We start from the raw sequence: 27,832 nt of genomic DNA on the forward strand, positions 1-27,832 counted from the left end.
TGGGCTAAGGTGGCTGCTGACACGGCTACTGGCCTATGACAGCAGTATTGAGTCCCTGCAGTGAAAGATGCCCAACTGGGTTGCCAGGGGAGCACAATTTGGGGCCATGTACACCGAGGATCCCACAGAGGCTCAATCTCCAGGGCAAGGGCAAGGGGCAAAATGGACTTTGGAATCAGAGAGCTCTGGGTTTATGCTGCAGGTTTGCCAGTTACTGCTGACCTCAGTGAGCACTTTACCTCTCTTCACCTCAGTTTCCTCCTCTGGACAATGGGGAGAGGGTTGTAAGAAGATTAAAGAAGCAGTGTCTCTAGTGTTGAGCAAGGCCTTGCCTTGTGGAGTGTGAGTGTGGGTGCTGGCTCGCCACAGGGGGTCCCTGGTGCTCTCCTGTTGGACATAATTCCCCAGCACCATGCAGGGCTGCTATCTGTCCGAACACAGATAAAACATGAGCATTGTCCAAGCCACAAAAATAACCAAAACTCTCCTGTTCCTGATCAACATGTCTGCTGCTGCTTTACCAGCGACCGCTTTAGCCTCATGTCATCACCCCTGTCTTCTAGAAATGCCTTCTATCAGGAGACCCTCTCACAGAATTGCCTTTCTCTCCTATTAGCATCCAACCAGAGCAAAATCCTGGCTCCCCAAATCAGCTGCTCCCAGCCAGAATCCCCACAGTCCTTCCAGATACACTCCTGCGATGACCGCGGCTCCCCAGGGCGAGGCCTCCCTACTACCCCAACCACTCAACCTGACTCCAGGGGACGGCAACTGTGCTCCCAGAGGGATGGGGATCCTACTCTTTGTAGAACCACCTTATTTAGATGAGTGTACTGTCCAGGCCTCACTTGGACACTATTTCACCCTCTCCATTGCATTATTTTGTGAACCTATATTTCCACTGCTTCCCATTCATCGCCTCCATCGCAGGACAGAACAGAAAGCTTGAGGCAGGGGCTGTGGAAGGGCAAGGATCCTGGGGGCACCTGCCAGGTCTCTGCCCAGGAGAAGGAGCTCTTGCTGGATCAGGTTATCTTGAACCTTGGGAGGAGTGGGTGAGGAGAGATGGGTGACAGGATAGTTCAGCCATCATGGGGGAGATGGAGGAAGGGGAAAGAAAGTGAGGCCTCTGAGCCCCTGTAAAGCCAGCCTTGGAAAGCCCAGCGGAGAGGGAGGGGTCCTCTGCTCCCAATGCCCAGGCCAGTGAGCCAGAGGAAACAGACTGCGGCGGGGGGAGGTGGGTGGCTGGGACGTCTTTAAGTTCCTGCCTGGGGAGTCCTGTCCTGGGAATGGGCATGTCCCAACTACCTTGTTGCTGCCTCCCAGGTCCCATCCGGATTCTCTTAGGGGCTGTTATTCCTGTTATTAATTGAGCGAAGCCTGTGTACACAGGCGCTGTGAACAGGCGGCTGACAGGCTCGGGAGGAGTTGGTGGGGACAGGGCAACTGTCCCTCCCTGGCTGGATCGCCTTTCCTGCCTCTGGCCCTGGCCAGAGTCCCCACTGCCCACCCCTCACCCCTCCAGCTCTGTGTTGCTGGAAAATTCAATTTCTGCCAGGCTCCGAGTCGCCCCATGGCTTCACAGAGTCCTTCAGCTCTCAGAATTCGGGGCAAGGCTTCCAGAAATCCCCGTGTTCGTCTTTGCCTGTTGAGGCTTGAGCCTCAAGGCAGTTTGGTCCCTTCAGAGTCCCCTCCTCACCCAGCCTGCTCTCAAGCCTCATGGGGCCACTCTTCTGCTCATGACCCGCCTCCTCTATTCCTGAGCACACTCCTGCAGGAAGTGTCGCTGTGCCCTCCTTCAGCACCACGCCAGTGTTCCGTGCTCTTCCTAAGTAATGGAGATACAGGGCCCAGACCCTCACAGATGCAGGTGGCAATGAGGAAAGGGGCTTCTCTGCCTGGGGGTACCCTCCTCACTGGGCCTCTTAGGATGGCCCCTACCCACCCAGGCCCAGGGTCACTCTCAAAATCCAAATTCTGATTAGTTGGACCATCTGCACCAAGCAGGTCTCCAGTCCTGCTCCTTGCTGCCCTCCAGCTCCCCTCTGCCTTTCCAGGTGTAGGTCCCTCCTGCTGAGATGGCTGGTGGACAACATGAAGGAGTCTGAAATGAGCAGGGCAGAGACCCACACATTCTGGAGCAGCTGATAGGTGTCTCATATAAGGGTCTTGAAGGGTGAGAAAGATGGCACCTGACCCCAGACCCACCAAGGCCCACCCAGCTACTCTCCTAGGCTGTTCTCTCCCCCTGCTGTGAAAAGACACAGGAGACTTCATAACCCACAGAGCCCTCTCCAGGCGCTAGGGGATTTTCACAGCCAGCCTGTGGGGTATAGATCAGCATATCCCCATTTCACAGCTAAAAACACCGAGGTTCCCACAGGAAGTGGCTGGGAGCTGAGTAGGAAACAAGCTTTTCTTCTGTGCCCCAGACCACCCTGGTCCAGACAGCTGCTTTAGAAGGGGTAAGGGATGTATTCAGTGGGTGCACACTTATGGAGTCCCCCCTGCATACTAGGCACAGGGCGGGGGTAGGGAGGGGATACAGGGTGGAGGAGGCAGAGAGCTGAGCCCTGGAGCTGAGAGCCTGGTGGGGTGGGGCTGGGTAGAATATTCTGGGTTCAGTGAGAGGACTGGGGTGCAGAGTTTAAGGTGTCAGGCAGAGGGGCTCATGCTGAGGGACACAGAGCCATGGAAGAGTTCAGAGCAGGTGGCAGCACCAGGTGGCTCTGTCCTAGGGAGGGGAGGGCTTGACAGGGGCAGCCTAACAGCTTCCCGAGTGAGTCCCCACCCCCTTAAAGGAGAAGACAGAGGGGCTTCACTGTGGCCCCTCACCACGGCCCCTGCCACCCCGAGGGCGCAGAACGGGCTCCCAACCCAGCCCGGGAGAAGCCTGAGCTGCCCCCAGTCTCCCAAACCAGTTCCCCGTGGCCCTGCTCGGCTTGGCCCTTCCAAGGCCCCAGCTACCGCTCAGCCGGTCCTTTAGGTCCGGCGTGCAGAGGAAGATTTGCATATCTGAGAGCAAAAAATATTCTGCTGCGAGGCTTAGCGCAGTGGGGACGGAGCCCCCCTTTGTCTGTTTGAGCAGCGCTGGCCGAGGGCGGAGGGATAATTAGTCCCCCGGGCCGCGGCGCCCCCCTCCCGGAAGATTTAAAGGCGCAGCCCGCGGACCCAGCCCACTGCGCCGGCGCCTCCTGCCGCCCGCCCCGCCGCCTCGCTCGCCCTGGCGGCTGATGGCGGGATGTCTGCGCTGGCAGGAGCCGATGAATGGGCATTTTATCTGATTAAACTGGGAGTGAACTGGCCGTTCTCTATTATCTGAGGACTTGATTGGATATTTAGCGCCGTGTGTGTGTGTGTGTGTGTGTGTGTGTGTGTGTGTGTGTGTGTGTGTGTGTGGTGGCGGCGGCAGGGGCCGTGGTGAGGGGCCAAAGTGACGTCCCTCCCTCCGTCTTCTCCTTTATGGGGGTGGGGACTCACTCGGGAAGCTGTTCCACCCCCCCCCTCCCAGACATACTGGGCTTTTCTAGTCTGTGTGTCAAAGGAAATTGGATTGTACTGAAAAGCATTTAATCTGAGCTCAGGAGCAATAGAGTCTCAGAACTGGGGGAGGAACCCTGTGTAGTGGGGTTAGTTTTGCTCTTAGCTCTAGACAAGAGGGGCTCCAGCCTTGGGCCCCTGTGTTAGAGGGCTCTGCTCTGGTCCTCCTAGGGATGCAACATTTCCCCTGGGTGAGGAGTTGTTGGGGCCAAGGGGACATGCCCGCCCAGAGCCTGCACCCCTTTAGAACAAGCCCATCCAGGGTTCCTGACCAAGACTTCCCTCCTGCTGCACTTTCTGTGCTCCTGAAGGTGGCGATGTACTCTTAGGCACTTGAAAGATCCCATAAAGTCTCATGGTTGTGGGACTGAATGTGAGCTAGGATGAGATGGGGACCGGAAGGGACAGTGACCTGGAGATGGGAGCTGCCCTCCATGTTGTCAGGGTCCTGCGTGAAATCGGAGATTCCTTTTGAGATTTTTTTTTTCATCCAGTGCATTTAAGGGCAGAGGGATTGAAGCTATTTCATAGCTTCAACCTCATTTGTTAACTTTAAATTATTTGGAGTTTAGACATCTGGTGTGTGGGCCCTTCTGCTCACTCTCTAATATTCTGGGTGGGCCGGGGAGGGCCACAGAGCTGTCTTAGTGTTTACTAGGAAACTGAGGCTGCCCTTCTTCCCAGGTGGGTTGGGAGAACATGAGTCAAACCCCAGTCCTCATTTGTGAGTCACCCAGCTTGGTCCAGGCTGCCCCAGCCTGGGGCTCCTGGGCTTGCCAGTGGCCCCAGGGGTTTAGTCAGCCGTCCGCAGCTTCCCCACCTATAAAGCAGGGCTGGTAACGATATACTCCTCATCAGGTTGACACCAAAATTAAATGCAATTGGGCTGAGTGCAGTGGCATACGCCTGTAATCCCAGCAGCTTGGGAGGCTGAGGCAGGAGGATCTCGAGTTCAAAGTCAGCTTCAGCAAAAAACGAGGTGCTAAGCAACTCAGTGAGACCCCATCTCTAAATAAAATACAAAATAGGGCTGGGGATGTGGCTCAGTGGCTGAGTACCCCTGAGTTCAATCCCTGGTATGTATGTACGTACGTATGTATGTATGTATGTATGTATGTATAAATAAATACATTTATTTATGTATGTATGTATAAATAAATAAATAAATAAAATTGGGACTAGAATTATGGGATGCAGAGCAAGAGCTAAAGAAACAGGGACAGGTATACTTAGTAGTTAGGAGGGCCCAGGATGGGGTGGGTAGACAAGTTGCAGAAGGGACCAGCCCCACTGCCTAGGATGGCGATCTCTTCTTCAGCTGCCCTGAGCCCTCAGCAGTTGATGACCGCACCCTCTGGGCCTTATTTACTGAGGGCATCATACTCCTGCCACTGCTGGTGAGTCAAGGGCTGGGACCAGGCTGTGCTGGCCATCTCCACAAGAGGCAGCACCAGGAGGTTGTCCACCCCTGTGTGCCTGATTCTCCTGGTTAGAGGAGGAAGCCACCAGGCCAGGACCCTGACCCACAGAGGGCAGCTCAGCCATAGGCTCAGAGAGAGGGGAAGGTTCCGCAGGGTGACTCCCAGACCAGGGTCAAGCTATTAATTTTCTACCCTGCCTTATCGCCGGTCTCTCCCCACCCCCTTCTCTTAGCCATGTCTTTAGAGAGTGTGGGGCCAAGGCCCTGCTTTGGCCAACTAGCTACCCCACCTGCCCCTTCAGTTCTGCCTTTAAGATGCTCTCGCTCCTCTCTGGAGGGGGTATTCTCTCCATTTTATACATAAAGAAACTGAAGTCTAGAAGGAACTATAGTGCCTTTAAGCGAGACCCCAGGCCAGGCCTAAGAAAGAGATATGTGTACACACACACACACACACACAAAAAAAAAAAAAAAAAAAAATCTCTGCTCGGTTGATCAACAGGTTCCTTTTGCAGGAACAAGTTCACCTACATTTTCCCGCTACCAAAAAAAATCAAATATCTATCATATTTTCATACTAACGTTAATGTTCAGCTGGCTTCTCTCTCTCTCTCTCTCTCTCTCTCTCTCTCTCTCTCTCTCTCTCTTCACAGTGACATCTGCAAAGTCCCCAGGACAAGACTGGGTGGGAGTGGCATTAGGTAGACCCCAGCTACATTTTCACAGTCCCACGTGCACAGGGTGTCCCCTTCTGACCACGGACTCCTCTTACTTCTTATGTTTCTCTTCTGCTGACCCTGGGCTTCTTGAGGACAGGGACTCTTTTATGGAATTATCTTTATGTAATTATCACTTATCTTGGGGATGAGCTTCTGGAGAGGGGGTCAGAGAGAGAGGGTAGGGTGAGTTGTTTTGCTACCCCTCATCCTCGTCAGTCTTGAAGGACTTCATGAATATGTTGACTATGAAGACGACTCCTGAAATGTGGACAGCCCTTCAAGTTTCCAGTGTACTGTCACTGATTCTCTTTTGCAAAGCCTCAAGAGGAAATAAGAGGGATCATTCCCTTCACTTAACAATGAGGAGATAGGATCAGAGCAGTGGAGTAATTTCTCTAAGGACACACAGCTCTTGAGTGATGAAAACAGGACATCAACCTGCTAAAGCCGCATAATGAGTGGATATGGTGGGGTGGTCTGTAGGGTGAGGAAATGAGACCTGGCACTTAGAAGGTGTTCACAAAGGTGGCCGAGTGGAGGAGTGGGTGTACATGCTAGACTTTGAGGAGAGGCAGCTGCGGGGGCAGGTCCATGCAGGTGAAAAGTCTTGACATTTCTGTTCCCTGTGCTTATCTGTGCTCTTCTTAGCCCATTGAGCATTGCTCATATTGGGTCAAGTCCTCTCCCCGTGTGGCCCTTGGGGATGATGCCCCTTTCTCACCAGCCTCCCTGGACTGTCTCATGTCCCTAGGCCCCTGCAGGCTCCTCCCCAGGTAAACAATGGGTTGCTCCGGGGAAGGGTGCCCCTCCCTTTCCAGGGTCACCCCACCTGTCCCCAGGGCTCAGGGCAAGAGCATAAATGTAGGTTCCCTGCACCTGTCCTCCTCAGGTGGCCATCCTTGGGCCTCAGGGTGCACCTGGTAAAAGCAGCTGACCCTGGCAGGAGGGGACACATGTGGAACCCTGCGAAGCCCTCTGTCAGCACAGGATCAGGCCCATCAGGGCAGAAGAGTCTGAGGTCTCAGGTGCCCAGAGAATGGTCTAGAAGCAGGGGCTTGGGCTCTGGGGCACTTTGCCCTGGCCAGCAGGGCAGAGAGCAGCTGGAGGAAGGGCACTGTGAACCTCTGGGTGGGCCTGAGAATGACACTGCAGCCCACTCCTGTCTAATGCCTGTTCCGGGGCCTCCAGGCTCTGGCCCTGGGTCAAGGCCACTTGCCCCTTTGGTCAAGTCTCAGCAGCTGGTGGCTTTCCTGACTGGGCAGGATGGGGCTCCCCACCAGCTCCAAGGGTGGGAGGCGAGTGGGCCTATCAAGTGGGGGAGGGGAGCTGGCCAGCGGGAGGGGGGGGCTTGCTAGCCGCTCGGATACATGGAGAGACAATAAATCGACAAACACTTAATCTCTCTGCAAATTGAAACGGAGCCGTAAATATCTGCTGCATCCCGCCAGCTGAGTTATGAGTCTCGTTTATTAATCTCTTTAGTCCCAGGTGATGGATGGAGGAGGAGAATGGCCCGCCTGAGACGCAGGGGGAGGGGGAGGGGGAGGGGGAGGAGGAGGAGTGGGTCAGGGGTCTGGGAAGAGCCCTTTTGGAGAAAGGGTCAGAGGGACAGGCCTGGGGGGTTTGTGTTTTTCTCTGTTTATTCTTGGCCTCCAGGGGCCCCAGGAAACCAGCAGCTATGAATAAGCCTCTTGCCCTTTACAGTTTCCAAAGCATTGCCATCCACTCTCTTGTTAACTCTTCCTATGGCCTCAAGAGGTAGGCAGGAAGATAGTATTCCCTGCACTTAAGGAGGAGGAGCAGGATCAGAGAGGTAGAGTGATTTCTCCGAGGTCACACAGAACTTTGGGAATGGGACTCAAAGCTGATAGAGCTGTAAGGATGAGAGAAGGTGTCTCTAGGGGGGCTGTGTAGGGAACATGTGTGGAATGGGAACCTCATCTCTTCCTTTCCAGCTTTCTCCCCTCCCTCTCTCCGTTCCTTAAATGCTGGGTAAGCACTCTGTGTGTGCAGAAGTGGAGGAGGAAAAGGACAGAGCTGGGGGAGGGACAGGAAGGGGAAGAGCGCTGGTGAGGGCTCTCAGCTGGCTTGGGACTGTGCAGGCTCACTCGGATATATTTTTAGAATCCCCATCCCCCAGCACCAGCCTGCAGGCTCCTGGCTCAGGGGCAGCAGGAGTGCAGGGGAGGAGGGGGCGCTGGAGCCCTGAGGTCACCTTCCGCCTGCAGGCGCTGGGCCTGGTGGGGCAGGAGTGTGGAGGATGGGGCTGGTCTTTGTGAGCATACAGTGCCATAGGTGGGCCTTGGGGTGACCAGAACCGGGTGCTTGTACAGGCAGCTGAGGGCAGACGGGCCAGGCAAACGGGGGCCATGAAGCTTGGGCAGGGGAGGCGAGGATGGTGTGGGGACAGGAGGGGTGGGTGAGGGGTGTTTGGGGACTGGCTGTGGCTGTGTTGGTGGCCTGAAGGGGATGCTGAGTCAGGGCCATCTGTCAGGAGGCTGCTGAGGAGGGCACCAGATGGCTCTGCTCCGTCTCTCTCTGTCTTTCGTACTTTCTGCCTCTGGTGGTTCTGGAGAATCTGGGTCCCTGGTGGGCTCATGCTCCCAGCCCTGGGGGACCTGCCTCCAGGCTGGGCTCAGTGCCTGAGCTCTGGCCCCACTGAGGCCTGCTCACTCGGGCATGTGGCCAGCCCCAGGCCGCCTGGGCTCTTAGGTCCTCACTCAGGCTGATGCTCCTGCTACTCATTTCCGCTGATGTGGACACTGGCCGGGGGAATGCTGGTCCTCTCTCTAGTGAGTACTGCCCACTGCTGCTGAAGGCCCCTGCTCAGGATGTGTCACCGGCCACCAGGTGGTGCTCAGGTTGCTGAGGCTGGCTGGTCTCTGTCAGCCTCCAGAGTCTGCAGACCTCACCCAGGGTGGGGGCCTGGGGGCAGGACCAAGGCTCAGTCACAGCGCAAGAGCCTCAGGGGACTTGGGCACATCTGCTCCAACCTCCTCTGCAGACTGAGGCAGGAACTGCACCCGCCAAGAGGGGAAGAGAGTTCAAGGTCACTCCAAGGAAAATGGCAACCTGTGAGTACAGGGCACAGCATGGAGCTGTGTGGGTCCCGCAGAGGCTTGTGCCCTGTGGCTGTGGGTGCTATGGGTGGCAGCCCTGAATGCCACAGGGGGCTTTCCATGCCACAGTGGGTGATCCCTTGCCAGGTTTGCCAAGGGCAAACACAGATAGTTGGTCGCCCTAAGGCCATGCCAAGAAGATACGGAGGACTAGGGGTGTCTACTATATGGCCACTTCCCTTTGAAGGCCCCTCATCTGTCCTGATGGATCCTGAGGGGCAGACAGGGCAGGGCAAGCGGTTCTCCTGTATCACAGATGGAAAAATCAAGGTGCAGGGACACTTAGCGCTCCAAGCACCCTAGGATAGAGCAGTAGCTCTCTGCCTGCCTGAGAGGGAAGGGGCCCTGGGTGGCAGGCCTGCCCTCCTGGGGCCCAAGCCGTGCCTCTGCTGCTGGGGGGATGTGGGAGAAGCCATAGCTCTCCAGTCTTCTCTATGTCCATGAAATGGGGTCCTCTGAGAGCTGGAAGCCACCTACTACCTTCAGGGGCAGGTTAAATGGGGTGGGGGCAGCAGGAGAAGTGCACTTGAAGAGTCCAGGGGAGCCAGGGAGGGATCCTTGTAGGGTCCACAGACTCCAGAAAGGATACAAACGCCTTTGCTCAGAGGGGGACAGGGATAGAGGGAGGGGGAGGGGGGATGGGAAGAGGGAGGTGGGGGAGGGGGCTTTCAAAGAGAGAATGAAAGAAATGAGTTATTCAAGTGTAGGGAGGTTGGAAAAACTCCACTGAATCTTTAAACAACCCTTGTCAATTATTCATCTCCTGGTATGAGGGCCCTCTGGTCTGCCACAAATCTCCTCTGAGCACGGCTGTGGGAGGGAGGGAAAGAGCGAGGAGAGGGGATTTCAGAGAGAAATGGGGACAACCAGAGAAAGGAGAGAGACACTGAAACAGCAGGTGGAGTAGTGTGTGTGTTGGGGGGGGGGTGGGCAGAGGGTGAGAGAGGAAGAGAGAGGGGGCGGGGGAGTCAGGAGAGCAACCCATGCTTGAGTTTCTGGACTGGAAACGACACTATGTGCATACTTCTTGAATAGCCACTGAGCCTCTGCCTCTGCTGATCCAAAGCAATGCCCTCCTCCTCCAGGAAGTTCTCCCTGCTTTCCTCTGTCTCTCTGCCTCTTCTTTACTGAGGGCATACTAGTGGGCCCAGCAGTGCTAGGTATGTGTGGCTGTTAAGAAGGTACACTGTCCCAGTCAGGCCCTGGCCTGCCCATCAAATAACTTCCTGAGCCTCTCCTCGGTGTGGCTGAGGCTAATGTTCTGGGGAGATGTCTCAGAAGTTCCTGGGGAACTTCCAGTGCTCAGGGGCTCAGCCTGCCCCTCCTCCATGCCCTCCCTTCCCTGCTGGTCACAGGCTGGGCACTGGCAGGTGGGAAGTTCTGGTTTTCTGATTGACTGGAGGAACCGGGAGCCCAGACCCTCGGTAGGTATTTCCTAAGCCTTTCTGAGTGGAACCCGCCGACTGGAGACTGGACAGACGCCCCCAGCTCACCTGCTGTTGCCCTGGCATTGGGAGACCTGATCTGGCTCAGCACAGGGTGGGCTGGGGTGTCTGTGGTAGGGTGGGGAGGGGCTCCCAAGACAGTGTAGTGAGTTGCTGCGTGGTTAACCCTGAACACCTTGCCCTTGACATTCACTTACTTAGTCATGCTCATGGGTGTCCCACAGTTGTTCTACTCACAGGAGGTGAGGGCATTCCCTTAGTGCTCTCTGCTCCGGGGCCCTACCCTTGACCTCAGTGGGCTCACTCACCCAGGATCAGCTTGGCACCACATTAGTAAATCGGCACTTGAACTTTCTGTGTTAAACCCAGGAGTCTGGAGATTGCAAAAAATGGCTGTATTGGGTGGGGAGCCCCAGTTAGCCCAGTGGGCTGTGGGTATGGGACTGGCAGCCCAGAGGGTGCACAGGGAGTGACCCAAGGGGCACAACATCATCCCCCACTCCATCCTCCATTCCCAATGTGCTCCTTTCTCCAGAAAAATGTTCAATTTCCTATTAAGCCAAAGTAGGCTCTGGAGGGAATCGCAGACAAAATTGTTTCCTGGGCTCTGGGGACCGCACGTGAAACTCGACCTAGACAAAGGCGCTGGGAATTCCGCCAGGTGATGCGGGGAGGGTGACAGCTAAGCCGAGAGCCAAGGGGGTTACTCGGGTCATTGTTTGGTCACTACATTATTGCTGCTGTGTCACGGAGCCACTGCTTCACTCACAGGCTCTATTGCTGGTGGTCATTTCCGGACCCAAGGAGTTGCCTGCCTTGTAACTGGGCCATTGCTACCTGAGTGTGTCCCAGGGCTCTTCAAGATCTTCTGTTGCCTTATTACCACGTCTATGGCTTACACACAGGTTCTACGCTCATGGCTGGATCACAGCTGCATCTTCCCACAATGCAGTGCCATATGACATCATTCTGTGACTAGGGTCTATTGCTAGGCAGCTATGCTCCTGTGATCCATGGCCACATTCTATTGCTTGTCACTGTGCCTCTTGGTCACATGAGTTCATCCATTGCTATGCAATTTTATTTGGTTGCTATGGAACAGTGACCCATTCTGCAGGGCCACCTGTGATTGTCATGGAGCTACCCACTCACATTCTATGGCTTGTGACCAGGCTCTACCAGCTGCATGAATGTGTGTGTCGAGGACCTGCCTTGATTCTTTTGGGCTCTGGCCTGTGTGTAGGAGCTGGAGTCGGGGCTGGGTGTCTAGGACCCAGCTAGGGCTTAGACTAGGGATGGGAAGAGCCAGTATGGTAACTAATGTGGGGCTGGGTGAGGGGCAGGAGAGGAGGAGGAGGAGGAGGAAGAAGGGAAAGAGGAAGAAGAAGAGGAAGGTGAGAAGGTCAAGGACAGAACCAAGACACAGGAGGGGCCTGGAACCGTGGGTATGGGCAAGGGAGGGATGAGGCCACTGCCCTGAATACTCTGGGAGTGTCTGAGGGACCCAACAGTGCCAGGTTGGCTGAGCCTGTGGACCCCTGTGGCCATCCAGTGTTTCCCTGGATAGATGCAAGGTGGCATGGGGGAGGGGTGAGGTCAGGAAACCTTGGGCAGGTGTCATTCCACCCCAGGACCACCTAGTTTCCACCTTTGGTAAAATGAAGGGATGGGCTAGCAACTCTCTAAGGTTCCTTCTAGTGCTCTGATGTCCAGCCAGGGGTCCCAATAAGCATTTGCTAACATCTGTGTCGGGCCAGGCCTCGGCAGAACCCTAGAGCCCAGGAACAAGGCTTCAGTATGCACTAACTTAGTTCAAGGCCAGATGGTGGACAGCCCAACAGCCATCCATCAGCCTCACCAGGAATCCAGCAAGAGGGAGGGGAGGGATTGGGAGGCCTTCTCTAGGTACATGGTCCGTGGGTGGGAGTGCTAGAGGTGCTGTCTCTGGTGGACATGCTTGAGTTATCCACCATTAGGCCAAACTCACAGCATCTCTAACAGTCTTCGAGCATGGGCAGCCCAAGTCCCTCATTGTCACCTGAGCTTCCCAGAATCCTGTCTTGGTGCCCTTTGTGCACATCCTTCCCTCCTCCCTTCTGTCACTCAGTGGTTTCTCTGGCTCAAAGACAGTTCCTCCTAATGGCTAATCTTGACTTCTCAGGCTGCAGGTCTAGACCCTAATCCTGAAGAAAATCAAGGCTAATGGGCCCACTACCCATGTTATCATAACATCATTTCAGATATTTAAAAATAATTGTGTCAATTGCCCAGCTAGCAGACCCGTCCTGTATTTAAAGGCCCCTTCCTCCTCTGATGACTTTGCTTTCACATCATTCTCATCGCATTTCATAAGCACAGTGAAATGCCAACCCAGCCCTTCCAGCCCTTCCAATGCCTCACTTCCCCCAAACAAATCCACAGCCTCACCTGTGTCTAACTCCTCTCCCTACCCCAGGCCCCCAGACCTGCTGTTCAACTCACACAGTGCACTCTTTGCCCATTGGACTCTAAGCCAGAGAGTTCTCCCATGTATAAAGTGTGAGGAAAGGGGCTGGGGACTGCTCCCTCCTTAGTGACACAGGGTGTGGTGCCCAGGCATAGGACATGAGAGGTTTGTCCAGCCAGGTGGCACTTGATGCTTGTGCTCCCAGCAACATGCAGGGGCTGAGCCCTGCCTCCACGGTGGAGGTGAAGATATAACAGGCTGAGGGCTGAGGCTTGGCAGGTGGCGCATCCCTGAGAGTGGGGTGAGGGCAGGAGAGTTGCCCTGAGCTCTCTGCATGGGTGGTGGCCAGGGACAAATGTGATCACCTTTCCCCTTCCTTCCTATTAGCCTTGCTCCTTGGGTGACACCTTCCTTTCCCTTTTTCTTTCTTCCCTGGTATTTGCTACTCCCCCCAATACTGCTGCCTAGAGGCAAAAGAGGGTGTGTATGGGGGTCCCAGGGTAAGACTTTGGATGACAGCAGGAATTGGTTTATTCATGCTGCTCCAAATCTCCAAGGAGAAGATCTGAATCTTTATTCTCAATGCAATTTATGGCCATGCTGGAAATGGCTCCTGAGAATGTTTTCCCCAAGGGACAAAGGAGGGAACTGCTCCTGAGAGCAGTCCTGCTCCTGGTGGGAAGGGCACACCAAGCAGTCAGTGACCCTTCCTATTCGTCTGATGTCACAAGTTCCAGAAAGGTGCAGAAGTGCCAGGGGTAGATGAGGAGGCTGTCAATGGAGGTGGGCAGATCCTGAGAGGAGGAGGACCTGGGTTTCCTATTGGGCCATTGGCCTTTTCTGGGGCCTCTCCTCTGGATCTTCCGGAGCAGCGTTCCCCATGGGATCCGCTATGGAAGAAGGGTGGAAGCCACAAATGAAGTCACCCATGGTCACTGGGGCACTACCTCCACTGGGGACTTTGATGGAACTTCATTGGGTGGCCTGTTCTTTAGCTCTCTGCACCAAGGGGCTGAGATTGTGCTGTGACCCCTCCCCATGCCAAATCCCATGATCAAGGACAGATGTTGTGCCTAAAAATGGTGTGCTCTTGTCTTTGAGCACCAACTTCCTTTTTTGTAAGTTACAACTAATCTCTGAGGGGCTTTGCCCTTCAGCTGATAGTGACTTGAATAAATGGAACCCTGGTTTACAAGTGTTGCTGGGGTTTGTTTCAAAAGAAGCTACATGAAAGTTCCTTTCAAAAGATGAAGAAACTATCTAAGAAGAATCCATGTCTTCCATCAGCTTGTCTTGCGGGGAAGTTCACATACAGAGTGTCCCTAACAGTGAGAGCTACTTGCTGCCTGAGGGATGAACCAGTCCCAGAGGTGGCACTTAAGCCCCCTTCCCATGGCCTTCACTGCTGTGCCATCCTGCCCTGTCCAAGGGAGGGACACTTACCGTGTCACGGGACATCTCTGGCACCTGAGGCTCTTCCTCAAATTCTTGAGAGGTGGACTGGCTGGAGTCCAATGGGGAGTTCATGTTGGCGTCGAACCAGGACTCACGGATGGTACCCAGTTTCTCATCTAGGATCTTGGGGTCCAGGATGGGCAGAACCTTGCTGTTGTGTGGTGTCAAGAAGTTTTCTGGTCTCTGAGAAGATACAGAGAGAACTCTGAACAGGCTTTTTCTCTATGTCTTGTATGATCCCCCAAGCCTCCCGTTCTCATGGCTCAGAGGCCTTGTGTGCCTGACTCCATGGACGGCCTGCCAGGGCCCCTTGCCCACTGGGTCCCAGCCACACTGTCCTGCTGTTCTTCCTACATGCCAAGCTCTTCCCGCCTCGGGGATTTTGCATCTGCTGCTCTCTCTCCCTGGAGGGCCTCATGGATCTTTCCACAGCTTTCCCTGCTCATCATTCTAGTCTCAGCCCAGAGGTGACATTCTCAGCAAAGCTTTTGAGATAGACCCCCTTACTCTATTTAAAATAACCCCACTTACAATATACTCTCTATGCAGTGTCCCACTTTACTCTGTTCTTAATGTTTACTCTGCCAGAAAATTAACTTTTACAAAATTGGCTTTCTTCTTAATTATCTTCCTCCCTCCCCTGGTGTCCACACTAAGGTATAAATTCCATTTAAACAAGGACACTATTTATCCCCAGTGCCTGGCTCATTGTAGGTGGTCGATAAACAAATATGTTACCCATGACTCCCCTACTCAGTGTAGTAATAGTAGCTTCTAAAAGCCCCATGCTTTTTTGATCCCCTTTGCTGTGTAGACATTTTCCATTTCATCTTCTTTATCATCATCCAATTTCTCACCACCACAGTCTCGCTTCTCTCTGGACTCTCCCATGGGCCTCTTCTCCTTTAATGTCCTGTTCCCCACCTTTTCCTGTGGCATGACTATGGCTCTCTGCCAGTTTCAAATCTGACCCTACTCCAGCCCCTCCCTTGCAGGAAGCCTTCATGCCTCTGCCCACACTTAGTTTTTCTAGATTCTTCCAGCCCATTCTTCTAGTTGGCTATCTGCTTTTACCCTGCTCTCTAGTTCCGGGCTTGCTTGCTATTTTTGGTTTCCCAATGAAACTTTAAGTTCCTTAGGCTTAGGGACATGTCTGTGCTCCCTTTGGGGATCAGTTACTGTAAAGCTTGTTTGAAATCTGTGGTTAGTTCTCAACTCTGCCTATTCTAAGAATCATGCAGTCTTAAGGTTTGTAGCAGCCTCAAAGGTAACCTAGTCCCACCCCACATCAGCTGTTGGGATCCTTAGTTACATGGCAGACTCATTGTTCTATTATCTAATGTTGTGTGAGAAGCAAATAGAGAAATGGGCACAATGCCAACCAAGACACAGGTGCTCAGGGTGGGAGGATCCCCAGTGCTTGACCCGGAACACTAGAGTGAGAATGAGAGGGGTGGCTCTCTCTTTAAGTGGATACTCTATACAAAGGTCCACATATAGGGACTAGATGAGTTGGGACAAGGACTCTTTACTTGGCCACTGAGATCCTTTACACTATTCCTTGATGTGCTATAAAATTTGGTGTGTAGAAATGTATTTGCATGAAACCTTTTTGATTTGGGTCAGTAGAGTTAGGAACATTCATATAGGTCCACATTCATCCAGTCCATTCCAGGCTCCAATTCCTTCCCTAACAAATGGATTCAAAAAATAGACCATCCCAAAGATAGAGCAGCTATATAAAGACTCTTGGAATGGGAAGAGGGAGGCATTGGGTGGCCTGAGGCTGACTTTGGCACATGACCTATTGCATGTTCTAACGAGGACTCCCGGGCCTGTTTTGACCATGAGCATCAGCCCCGGCTGTCTCCCCTACCTGCTTCAGAAACTATCGCATGAATATAACCAAAGTAGCATCTGAGTTGGATGATTTGGGACTTTCTGGTTGTCTGTGTGTTTTAAATAGAAAAAAGCACCCTCTCCCCTATTCAGAACTGCTGAATACCAGTTGGCTGCAGAGAGAAGCTATGAAACACATATTAGATGGATGGATGAATGGAAGAATGAAGGAAAAGAATGACTAACCATGGCAAAGACCACCTCCCCACTGATCAGGTAGCCCCTGGGACTTGATATGCTGATTCAGGACCTGTAATGATATTTCTTCTCATTTCCAGGCAGAAAGCCAATTTCAATGCCTGGGATTTCATAGACTGTCATCTAATCCAGTTAGGGGAGGAAGTAGAAGTAATGAAATCAAGAGAGGTCTCCAGAGGTGCCCCCATCATTACTGAAAGCAAGGGACAATTGCTGAGGAAGTCCCCTCCCCCACAGCTTGTCTCCTTGCTGTCCACCCTGTGTGGCCCCAGCACTAGCTGGGTCAACTCAGTGACCCCATTAGAGCTGAGCACTCACCAGGTATATTTATGTGGATTCTGATGTTTACTATGTTTTGTTCATTTAATTTCATCACAAAGATAAATTCAAAATGAGTCTAACCCCTTAATCCAGGCCAGTGCCTTCTCCCCATCAGTTGGGTGGGCAGGGAGTGTTGTGAGGGGAAGGCAGAGTGTCAATGGGTTTTATGTCTTCTGCCCATTCCACCCGCAGTTGCCCTTCCTGTAGTCTCTGCCGACTCCAGGGTTCCACTCTGCTCTGCTCTCCCTCACAGCTGGCATGGACCTTGTCTGTCCACACAGCTGCCTCCTGCTGGTACTACCCAACCTGCAAGTCTTCTGTGCACACGTTCAACCCTTGGTCCCATTCAACTTTGCCAGGATCCATTCTGGCAGAGTGAGTGGGTGACATATAGAAACATCTTTAGACCTCCAGAGACACAGGCCCAGCAGGGGAGGCCAGAGGTCTTTCATGTGAGGTACAGGGCACCCAGAGGACCACCGTGCCTAGATTTTCCTAATAGTTTCCTTTGTTTATGGCCAGCACTGCCTCTCCTGACTCCTGAGCTTCAGTCTGCCCATATTTTGGAGAGAGAATTGTGTCCTCACCTTCTTGTTCCTCCTGAAAGGGAGCTTATCCGAGATCACAGGGCTGCTGGGGGGTAGGGAGAGGATGATGGCTGAGGGATGAAATTCCTCCCTATTCAGGCCTGGCCTTGCAAGCAGGTTGCTGGCCCACCCCCACAAGCCTGTTTATTTGCTCTTCTAGTTGGCAGCTCCTGCCCCTCCTTCTGGGGCAGCTTGAGGCTGACAAGTGGCCCCTCGCTCTGCTCTGTAGCTGCATGGATGCAGCACATCCTGCTTCATTAGCAATATAATTGGAGACTGACTTTGAAAGCTCAAAGCAATGCACGGGCCATGCGCTCGCTCAGACTCTGCGTCCAGCACACACTGCTGCAGCTGCCCACAGCACATGTGAGCACCATGGTGGGGAGAAGATGTCCCCTCTTCAAGCCTTCTAGCCCTCACTGTTGCCAGCAGAGCCAGGTCTGTTGAGACAGAGCAGGCCAATAGCATCCCAGGATTGCAGTTTCTTAGGTCATCTGTCTCCTCCTCCACCCAACGTCCTCTGCTTCCCTCCTACCCCTTCAACCCCTAGATCCCTGATCATGCAAAATGCAATAGCTCCAGCCTGCCCTGGCAATTACCGAGTAGCCAGGCTGCAGCTGCTGTCCTCGGTGCTGAAAATGCCCGCCTTCCGGCCAGCCTGCCTGCCTGCCTGCCTCTCTCCCCGCCCTGAGCCTTCTAGCTGGAGAGCACATGCTCTTAATTCAATTAGCTGGCCCTGAACCCTCCCCAGGGAGCCTGGAGCGGAAACTGACAAATTCTGTTTAACAAAGACATTTGTCCCCCGCCCCGCCGGCTTTAGGCTCTGCTCTCCTGTATCCCGCTCATTAGGTATCTAACAAAGTGCGTCCCAAGAAATCTGCTTCCAATCGCTAGTAATTCAGGAGGCCTGATGCAATTTTCTCCCTGATAAGGGTGTCTCGCCCGCTGGCAAGCGCCATAATGAGCCCTGTGCTTCGACTCCCCAATCAGTCATTGCTTTGTCATTTCCTGTGGCCACAGTTGTAGGTTCTTATCTCTTCAGCTGTAGGCGAGGCTCAGACAACAGGCCCCTTCAAGAGGTCTTGCTGCCTGCCCTGCACGTAAGCCTCCTTATGGTGTCCTGCATGGTCCTGCAGCTGTGGTGGAGTCAGGCTCTGAGTTTGTCTTTCAGCCAACAAGGGTCCCAGTGTTAATCTTCACTGGGGCCATCATTTATTTCCCAGAAAATGGTGTTAGAGTGTTAATCCAAAAGCAAGTTGAGGGGTCAGGGGAGGGAAACCACTGATAAAGATATTTTAAAATTCTGTCAGGGGTCTTAGTATTAAACGGAGCCCTGCCTACAGCTCAGTAGATGGACTGTGAGTTCATGCGTTAGCCTGAAGCCTGCTCTTTTAGTATTTAATCTTTTCTCTTGGGTTCTCCCTGTTCGCATCAAGAGAGACTTTTACAACACATAGGTCTGACCACATCTGACTCAAGGACCTTCTTTAGCTCCACAATGCTTTTTGACAAAGTTCAAACCCTGTATTCTGTCACCCAGGCCCTCCACAGTTTAAGCTCCACCTAATCTCCAGTCTCACTGTCCATTATAACCCCGTATGTCCCATGGGCTCTAGCCACTGTCAAGCCTCCATGTCTTTGTACATGTAGGTCTCTTTCCTGGATGCACTTTGGCCTTGTCAATTTCTAAGCCACTATTTGAGGCAGAAGTGTGCTCCAACCACACCTCTTAGTGATGTTTCCCCTATTATTTGTATGCTCAATGTACCTATTTCAACTACACCCTTCTTAGCAAGATGGTGGTGAGTGCTTTATTGCAAGGCATGTGTTAGGGATCTAATAAATGGTTAATGAACTCATGCACGAATGACCTTAGCTGGGTCTGTGATACATCTGTTTTGGCTGAAGGGAGGTCTAGGTGGTCCAACTTTGAGAGGGGAGAATCCCAAGGTCAAGCCACACTTTCTGAGAAGTTGGTCTGGAAGCGTCTGCCCTGTCTCTTTTTCTTTCCCTGCTCCCTCTTCTTCAGTCTACCAATTATGCATCGGGCTCATAAGTAGAGAAGAGCTGGGGAAAGTCCAAATGTCCACCTTTTCAGCTATCCCTGCATCCTGACTTAGTATGCTCCGTCTCTCAAAGGAACTTGCAGATTCACATTCCCAAGGCAACCGAGGTCCTGTGGCTGGTGATGAATGTGTGATGAACCTGTATCAGGTCTCCTGAATTACAAGTGATTGGAAACACTGTGGCTCTTTTTGTCCTGCTCTGATCTGGGAAGCAGGGCTTATTCTCCATCTCCTCCACAACCCCCAGGATGCACTGGGAACCTCTGCAAATCTGGCCTCTAGAGAGAAACTGTCTCTTTCCCCTTTCTTCATTCTCTGAAAAATTGCTGCAAAGTCAAATGTGGTGCTGGTGACGTTAATCTTCAGCACTTGACAAGGCCCCCTGATGTCCTTATGGATATGAAGCTGGTGGAGCAGCTGTCATGGGGGGCGGGTGCTGAGTGATGGATTAGTGGGGCTCCAACATTCCCCCTTCCTCCAGGAGCACTGTCCTCATCCCTGATAAGTTCATCATATTTGTCAGCAATGTGGGTGAACCGTGCTAAGAGCTCCCTTTACCAAGTGGCTGCAGGACACTGTCCTGAGCATGGACCCCCTAATTCCATTTTCACCGCATTCCTGGCTGGTTGGGATTACCATCCCTTTTATGGATAAGGAAATGAAGAGTGGCCAAGATGCAGGATCCAAGCCCAGGTCTGCGGGGGGCGCATGTATACAGTACAGCACTGACAACATCCCCACCACATCACAGATGACCTGGAGCTTGGGTGGAATGCTAGTGAAACGTCTGGATGTGTTGTATGATAAAATCAGGGTCCAGAGTGACCTCAAGCCTAGAAGGTGGGTTGAGGTGAAAAAGGTGAAATACCACAGGGAGGAGAAACCCTGTTTAAGTTCAAAGTCCAGCAGTAGACATGCCAGGTGGATGGACTCCCATTTTTAAATGGACTCTCACTGCCTTGGTGAGAATGAAGATAAACAACAGACTGTGGCTATACCTAAGGGAAGAATTGGTTTAGAGAAGGGGTGATGGTCCTGTTTACCCAGCCATGCTGACTTGGTCCCATCATTCTGGGGGAAACTTTTAAGAGTAATGTTGTCAAGGGGAGATAATCAGGAGGATGAATATCAGAAACCAAGTATAAGAAAGACAGCTGCAGGGAGGAGGGTTGGTGCAACCTGGGAGGATATAAGAAGTTTGCAGGGACTGGGGCTGGGGCTCAGTGGTAGAGCACTTGCCTAGCATATGTGAGGCACTGGGTTCCATCCTGAGCATCGCATAAAAATAAATAATGAAATAAAGGAATAAAAAAGAATTGCTATTTAAAAAAGAGATTGCAAACATCAGCAGGGCTTACATGGGCATGGGAGCTGACCTCCCTGGAGATGGCCTCAGGAAGAAGAAGATGGGCCCAGGTAGGAAACCAAACAGGGGCAGGAGGAGGAGGATCATGAGGGAGCTGACAGAAGCAGGAGAGGGCTTCCTGGGAGGGAGGGATTCCCTATGAGGGAGGATGGAAGTATCGAACCCCCTGTCTCTGAGGTGGTGAGCTTGGGAGGAGAGACATGATAGCCAAGGGACTGTGGAGGCTGATGCTGTCTTCAAGGCACAGAGCACCATGGAAAGGATCCAGCCATTGTGAAAAGTATGTAGGAGCCTTCAATGGCAAGATGATGAACCCTGCCTCCATACCACGTGTCCGTGACCCAAGGGCCACCCTGGGAAAGCACAGGCTGTTATTTCTCATTCCTCCCAACTGGACTTAGAATCTGAGCTGGTGAGGAAAGGGCACCTGTGAATGGTGTGGGGTGGGGCTGACTTCTTTACTTTGTCTTCTGCCATGTGACCTGGGACAGTGAAAAGACAGAGAGTGGGAGACTTTATGTAAGAAATATAAAACAGGGGTGAAGGGAGATGGTGAGAGGGGAAGGGTCTCTTTCTCTGGATCCATCATCATCCTATGATGGTGTTTCCAGAACTGGAATCTTGGGGGTGAGTACAGAACCTTCCAGAGAATAGAGCCAATTGAGGAGACTACTGTGCTATGGATGGTAGACTTTGGGCACCTGTGTTTGTGTTTGGTGAGGAAGTGGAGGCAGTTTTATGTTGGGATTTCTCTAAGGACCAGCCTAAGGTCATCATATGTGGCTTTCAAAAAAATTCATGAATATTAATCAGAAGGCAGCATGATTCTGCCCTCCCCTTGTCCTCCCTTCCCACATTTGCTAAAGAGCCACTTATTCCCCACTCTGAGCTGGTCTCCAGAGAGAGTTTTGTAACCAAGGCATCAGAATAGCCCTTTTCATGGCATTGGACTGCCCTACCCTTTCCCAATGAGAGGAAGAAGGGGATGGGGATTACACCTGATTGAGGTAGCCACTGCTTCCCTCAGAGTGGGAAGCAGGGACCATCACCTGCTCGCCTCAAATGTGCCAAAGTCCAAGGAAGCTCCAGCAGCTCGGGAGGCTGAGGTGGAGGATTGTAAGTTCAAAGCCAACCTCAGCAACAGTGAGGCACTAAGCAACTCAGTGAGACTCTGTCTCTAAATAAAACACAAAAAATGGCTGGGGATGTGGCTCAGTGGTTTAGAGCCCCTGACTTCATTCCCCAGTACCCCCCCCCAAAAAAAAAGAAAAAAGAAAGAAAAGAAATCCAAGGAAGATAGAGGTTTTCAGGTTTCTAATTTCTCTTGGGCTATAGACTGAGAGTGGGGGGGATCCTTACCTCTACCTGATGCCTGATGCCCTCACAATCCACATGGACAAGATGCTGAGTCCCAAATCCCAGCCCCAAGAGAGGACATGTGATGAACACCCAGATGACCACCTATACTTGCCCCACCTCACAGGGAGGTACATTTCTAAGCAGAGGCAAGGACGGACCTGATGAGTACCCACTGTGTGCCCGGGGAAGCTAGCTAGTGTTTGCTGTACTTCAAAGAGGCTGGCTACAGGCTGGAGGGCACCCAGGATTTGGTGGGATCTTGAAGCCAGTTCATTAAAAAGAGCCAGGCTTCTTAGCCTGGAGAAGTACAGCCTCTCCGGGGACCACACATACTCTTCAAAGAGAAGAGGCCAAGATCAGAGGGGGAAAGCAGAAGACCAAAGGTTGATTTGTGCATGTGTATGTGGGGCGGCCATGGGCTCATGGATTCTTGGAGCCTAAAGGGCCTCTAAAGCTAACACCCCGACTATGTGATAAAGAGAGGTTTTCTGCATATATTCGGGTATACATACTGTAGTTTTTATGTCTCTGGGTATATTTATTCACGTACTTACCTGCATATACAACTCCAGCTTAAGGTAGATCACTCTAAATAGAATAGCCTGGAGAAATCCCACTAGAGGTAAAAACCAACCCATCACCAATATACCACCTTCAAAAAACAAAATCCCAAACTAGAGACCACCTCCTGCTGCTAGGCACTGAGCCTGTAGGTTCTATTAGCTCGTCTGCCCACAAACATGCTTGATGGCTGATGATATGATCTGTGCAGGAGGTTTGCTGGGTGCACTGCAGCCCCAGAGGGCAGAGCCAGGAGGGGAACATTCTGATTATGCACTTTCACTCATGAACCACAGGATGGGCTGCTTCTAGAGGAAGTGGGCTTCCTGTTATGGTAGAGCACAGGGAGAGGGTGCAATGACCCCCTGATGGGTGTGGTGGAGTGTTGAAAGAGCCCTCTGCACTCTCTATGTGGAAATCCCACCATGATCTTGTTCTTACAGCTCTAAGAAAGGGTGATGTGGAAATGGTGGGTGTTGGAGGCTGTGCTCACCAAAATTAGGAGCAGAATAGCCTGTGCCTGGACTTCCTGGACATGGAGGCTCATAAGAAAAAAGATGTGTCCTCAGGCTGGGGCCATGTGCAAATAGAGCATGCACATCTATTTCTCCTGAAGCACTTCCTGTCTGTGGTCCATCTGAGCCTGGGCAAGGAGTGCAAGGAGCCGTGTTGCCCTAAGATAGAGCTGTAGCCACATGGACCAGGGACCTCAAGAGGCCCATTCTCACAAGCTCCACTGCAGTTGGAGTGTCCACAAGACTAACATCTCCAGGTGGTGGCTTCTGGAGCTTTAGGCAGTGTTTTGTTTGAATGGTAGAAGAATTGACCATTCTGGCCTTAGCCCTGCTTTTGCCTTTCCACAGATTACAAGGCAGAGATGGAAACCAAGTGCCCTCTCCCATGGAGTTGCAGGCAACACCTTAGTGGAACAACAGGTTGAAATGAATGGGATCTCTTTGTCATAGCAGCTTTGCTCATAACCTTACTTAGATATCTTACTCAGAGAATCCTCTCCAAGGACTCCCTATCCATCAGGCCACTTATCATTATTGAAATCTGCTTATGAATTTACTTGTTTGATGTTGGCTCCATACTCCCCACTCTTTAAAGATGCAAGCTTTATGAAAGGGGGGATTTTTTTGGGCGGAGTATGTTCAAGTAATATCTCTAAAACCCAGATGCCTAGATGTTTGCATGGAGGACAATGATTGTTTATAGCAAAGATGATAGGGAGGCACGGAGGGGGACTCTAGACTTAGCTGTAATACCAACCTGGCCCCTTCATCAATCCTCACTCTCCCACCTCCCCTTAGGGAGAATATACCAAAAGGGTTCAGATGAGAGGAGAAACTTGTTCTAGGCCACTGAAGGTGACCTTGAGGCAGCTGGCTCCATGACCACTGGCTTCTACTCCCATTTTAGTCCATAGGGACAGACAAAATTCTTCTTGTCCTGCACAGTGCTTGGCATTAAGGAGTTCCTCATCAAATATGCACAGCATAAAAGAATGAACAAATGGGTACTATGGCTGCAGAACCTTATGGTACACCTACCCACACTAGCACTTCATACTCAGTCCCCTAAATTGGTCTTCAACATTCTAGAGTCAAAGCAAGTCCTTGTTGTCCAGTTCTCAGATAAATTCACCAAGAAACAGTTAAGCTATAAGGAGATTTAGCTTCTGCATGTGCCAATAGGGTGTGAAGACATCTGTTAGTTTACACACATGTATGAGCAGGTACATATGCATTAAATAGGTGCTACCTTGCAGAGGTGTGTGTGTGTGTGCACGTATGCAAATCTATGCGTATGTGCCTATCCCCACGTAGACATTCAAATGTGACTGAGAGTGTGCATGTGTGGAATTTGTGTGTATGAATTCTTGGCCGATGGAATGGAATTTCTGCTAGTACTATTTTCCTGGTACACACCCAATCTTGATATGTTTTCTTTTCCTTTCTTCTTGGAAATCCATTACTAAAAGGGTTTTTTACCCGCTTCAAGGGGGTGGGGGCTCAGGGAAGGGGAAGCTAAAATCACAAGGCCCAGATCAAAACACTCAGCAGCTAAATGAATTCGGCAGCGTTTTCCCGCATGACTTGGAGGGATAATTTAGTGAGGCCGCCAGCTGGAAGGAAAGGGATTAATTCTGCACTTAGCACAGCTCCGGTGAATAATTCATCACTGGAGACCTTTGTGCCCAGCCCCTAGGCAATTGGGGAAGTGTCCTGCCCACCTGCCTGTTGCCTGCCTGGGTCTGCCAGTACCCTGACCAGGGACACCGACACTCCCGTTAGTCCCAGGATGCATATGCCCAGTGCAGACAGCAGGAGGCAGAGGGATGTGAGGACCGAGCTGGCGGTGGCCACTGGCAGACTCCAGACCCTGGGAAAAGCCCTGGAGGGCTGGGCTCCTATCTGAGAAATTTGTGACAATTTGCATGTCCCTTTTCTTGGATATTGCTTCTTCTGTTTTGGTTCCCTGTGCCGGGTTCAGTGGTGGTGTACTAGGGGGTGCCATCAGGGACCCTAGCTAACAAGCTCTCTCCTACCAGGTGATAGAGGACTCTCAAGATGACAATGCTGAACACCTCACCAAGCAAGGAGAGACTTGTAGGGAGATGCTTTTGGGCTGGTACCTCCTAGATGTACCTCTCATATCCTGTACAATGGACCTCCCCTTGTTCTTCATGGCAAGGTCTTCAGAGCTCGTGGCTACTTTTACAGGCATGGGGAGTTGGTAGGAGTGGGCTAGCCTAGACATCCTGAACATTTCCTTGGTTCATGGTCAAACCACCCATACCCCAGTACCACAGAGTGGAAAGTGAGAGAATTCTAGCAGGTGCCTATTAGGTGCACTGTAGCCCCATGACCAGGATCCAAGCAGGACTCAGAGCCCGAACACAGTTAGCTAGAGGAACAGCAGTCCATCCATCAGCAGGACTCAGCCTTAGGTGCCTTTCCATTTGGACCAACCCTGCTACGGTAGGCAGGATTCTTAATAGGGGGCTCCAAGATTCCTTGTCATAATCCTTGCAACCTGAAATATGGTGAGCTATGGTTGCCTTTGATTTTGGTGCATTATGTGACCCAGCTGATGCCAAGATAAGGGACACAGTCAGTGGGCATAACCTTATCATTCCAGAACCTCTAAGAGCACAGAATTTTCTCTGGCTGCCAACAGAGAGGCAATCAGAATTTTGAAGTGTGATGGGGATTGGATATGACTGCTAGCATCAAGATGGAGAAGGCCACTGAGAGGAGGAATGTGGGTGATCTTCAGGAGCTGAGAGCCCCTGGCTGACAGCCAGCAAGAAATCTGGGATGTCAGTCCAACACTGCAGGATCCTGCAGCAACCCAAATGAGCTTGGAATCAGATTCTTCCCCAGAACCTCTGGAAAGAAAAGTGATCCTCCCAGCATTTTGATTTCAGCCACACTGTGTGGAACTACCTACCTCCAGAAGTGTCAGATAGTACATAGGTGTTGTTTTAAGCTGCTAATTTTGTGATACAGCAAAAGCAAACTGGGTCCTAGTTTACCTTTGTAGAATCTTGACCCCAGTGAAATAGGCTTGGTTTGGCCTGGATCAGAGACCTACTCCTAGGTTTGGTGGCCCTCTTCTCTCAGCTTTTTCTCTGGTTTTCTGGTGCTTCAAATCATCCTCAGACATTCCAACCCAAATCAGCAGTGCCCTTCTCCCAGAAGTCCCTGGCCCGTTGTCCCTGAACAAGGCCAGCAATTGTGAAAGAGGTTGGAACTCACTGAGGAGTTATACATCTGCCAACCCTGGTGTCCCCTGGAGCATAGCCTTACCTCAGAGGAAAGAAGCTGGAAGGAGAGATCCACTGTGGGAGCGTCACCATTTATGGTTTTCAGGTAGGTGTCCTGGGGAGGAGAAGGGGGAGTCAGCTCACTCCGGCCAGGGCAGCTACGGGCCTCTGCTCTGCCCACTGTTCTGCATTCCCTAAGAAGGTGTCTGCAGGGTAGTGGGGCGGGGCCTTGGCCTCTGCTCCCTCACCACCTCCACACTGCCCTCTCAAATCCTCTAGAGACCTGAATAGTACCCTCCAGGCTCATCTCCTGGCAGAGTGGAAGTTCCCATTTCCTAATATGTGCTATGTCAGGATGGACAGAAGTATTTTAGGGAAAAAGGTGGCAAGAGAAATAGATAATGTTGATCATGATGATATTCATTCTTATTTGGGAACACATTCTAAGTGCTTTACGTATTTCCTGACAAAATCTCACAGCAATGCTATGAGAAAAGTACTATTATTACATGCCCAAGTTATAGACCAGGAAACTGAGGTGTGGAGACTTTCAACAATTTCCCCACAGTTGTGTAAGCTGGTAAGAGGTTGGAACCAGAATTTGTACCCAGGCAGAGTCTGGCTCTAGAACCTGGGCATGTTGTTCCTAGTTTAGAGATGAGGACTCCAAGGTCCAGAGATCTAGTTCTCCCATAGTAATTTGCCTCAGGTTCCATGGAGAGGATGGGGCAAGACAGGATTCACACCCAGAACTGGCGGAGAACCTGAGCTCTTGTCACTGTCCCTGGAGGCCTCCCTGTGCTTCTTCCCCAGGGGTGGTTTCTCTGGCTTGGTTCTTCAGCCCCAGAGGCAAGACTGGTCTTTAGTGTTGGGGAGCTCCCCCAGGGTTCAGCTTCACCAAAATCTCCTGGAAGCTGTGTCGAGGTGGAGCAGATTTGGGGAGGAGGTGGGACCAGGTGGGGTACCCCCCCCCAGGGCAGGGGACTCACGGTAATGGGGAGCCGCTCTATGCGCAGCGCATTCAAGCCTTTCCCTGTCATTATCTTGCGGTATAAACGACTCTTAAGCGGCAGCAGGGAGACACCTAGGGGCTTGCCGAAGGTCCATGGTTCACTGCCTTTCACTGTGGGGGAAAGACCAGCTGGGGCTCCCACCAAAGACCCCCACCTGGCTTTTCAGATCCCAGCGTGTGGGCTCCACCTGAACCCCATCCTCTGATATGGAGATCTAGTTCTCCCACCCACCACCCACCTGCTCTCCTGCCTCCTGGTTTTCTTCTGCACATACATCCTCTTTCTCTTCTGTCCTCAGGGGTTTGTGAATTCAAAGCCAACTCTAAACAGAGTCTACATCTCTAGGTATTTCTCTGGATTCCCCTTGTCTCAGTCCTTTGGGGACTTCAATTCCAGTGTGGAAGTAAGACTATGGATCAGCTGGTCTCTGAATCCTATCTACCCAGACCCACCCTGTGCACTCTGGGAGCCATGAACTTAGGGCTCCACCCCTGCCGCCTAATTGATGGGTGCAGTAAAAGCCAGGCAGCTTGTATGGGAATAGGC

The 27,832-nt window shown here is 52.0% G+C and overlaps 1 protein-coding gene and 1 long non-coding RNA gene across 4 annotated transcripts in view; one reads left to right on the forward strand and one right to left on the reverse strand.

Moving 5' to 3' along the window:
- Nucleotides 1–27,832, reverse strand: part of Ccdc33 (coiled-coil domain containing 33) — an 83,144-nt gene that overhangs the window by 19,928 nt on the left and 35,384 nt on the right. Inside the window, exons 9-11 of one of the 2 annotated variants that reach the window (XM_078049297.1) lie at nt 27,263–27,396; nt 26,317–26,388; nt 14,133–14,327 (exon numbers count right to left, since the gene is read on the reverse strand). In XM_078049297.1, coding sequence (XP_077905423.1) covers nt 14,133–14,327; nt 26,317–26,388; nt 27,263–27,396 — 401 coding nt within the window. The remainder of the gene's footprint in view (nt 1–14,132; nt 14,328–26,316; nt 26,389–27,262; nt 27,397–27,832) is intronic. The other variant, XM_040274407.2, reaches the window with a different exon arrangement.
- The window catches only part of LOC120886245 (uncharacterized), a 57,468-nt gene continuing 37,767 nt past the window's right edge, over nt 8,132–27,832 (forward strand). Inside the window, exon 1 of one of the 2 annotated variants that reach the window (XR_013438701.1) lies at nt 8,132–8,753. This is a non-coding gene — a long non-coding RNA (uncharacterized LOC120886245). The remainder of the gene's footprint in view (nt 8,754–27,832) is intronic. The other variant, XR_013438702.1, reaches the window with a different exon arrangement.

The sequence above is a fragment of the Ictidomys tridecemlineatus genome, chromosome 5 (assembly GCF_052094955.1).
Source record: "Ictidomys tridecemlineatus isolate mIctTri1 chromosome 5, mIctTri1.hap1, whole genome shotgun sequence".
Classification (NCBI taxonomy): domain Eukaryota; kingdom Metazoa; phylum Chordata; class Mammalia; order Rodentia; family Sciuridae; genus Ictidomys; species Ictidomys tridecemlineatus.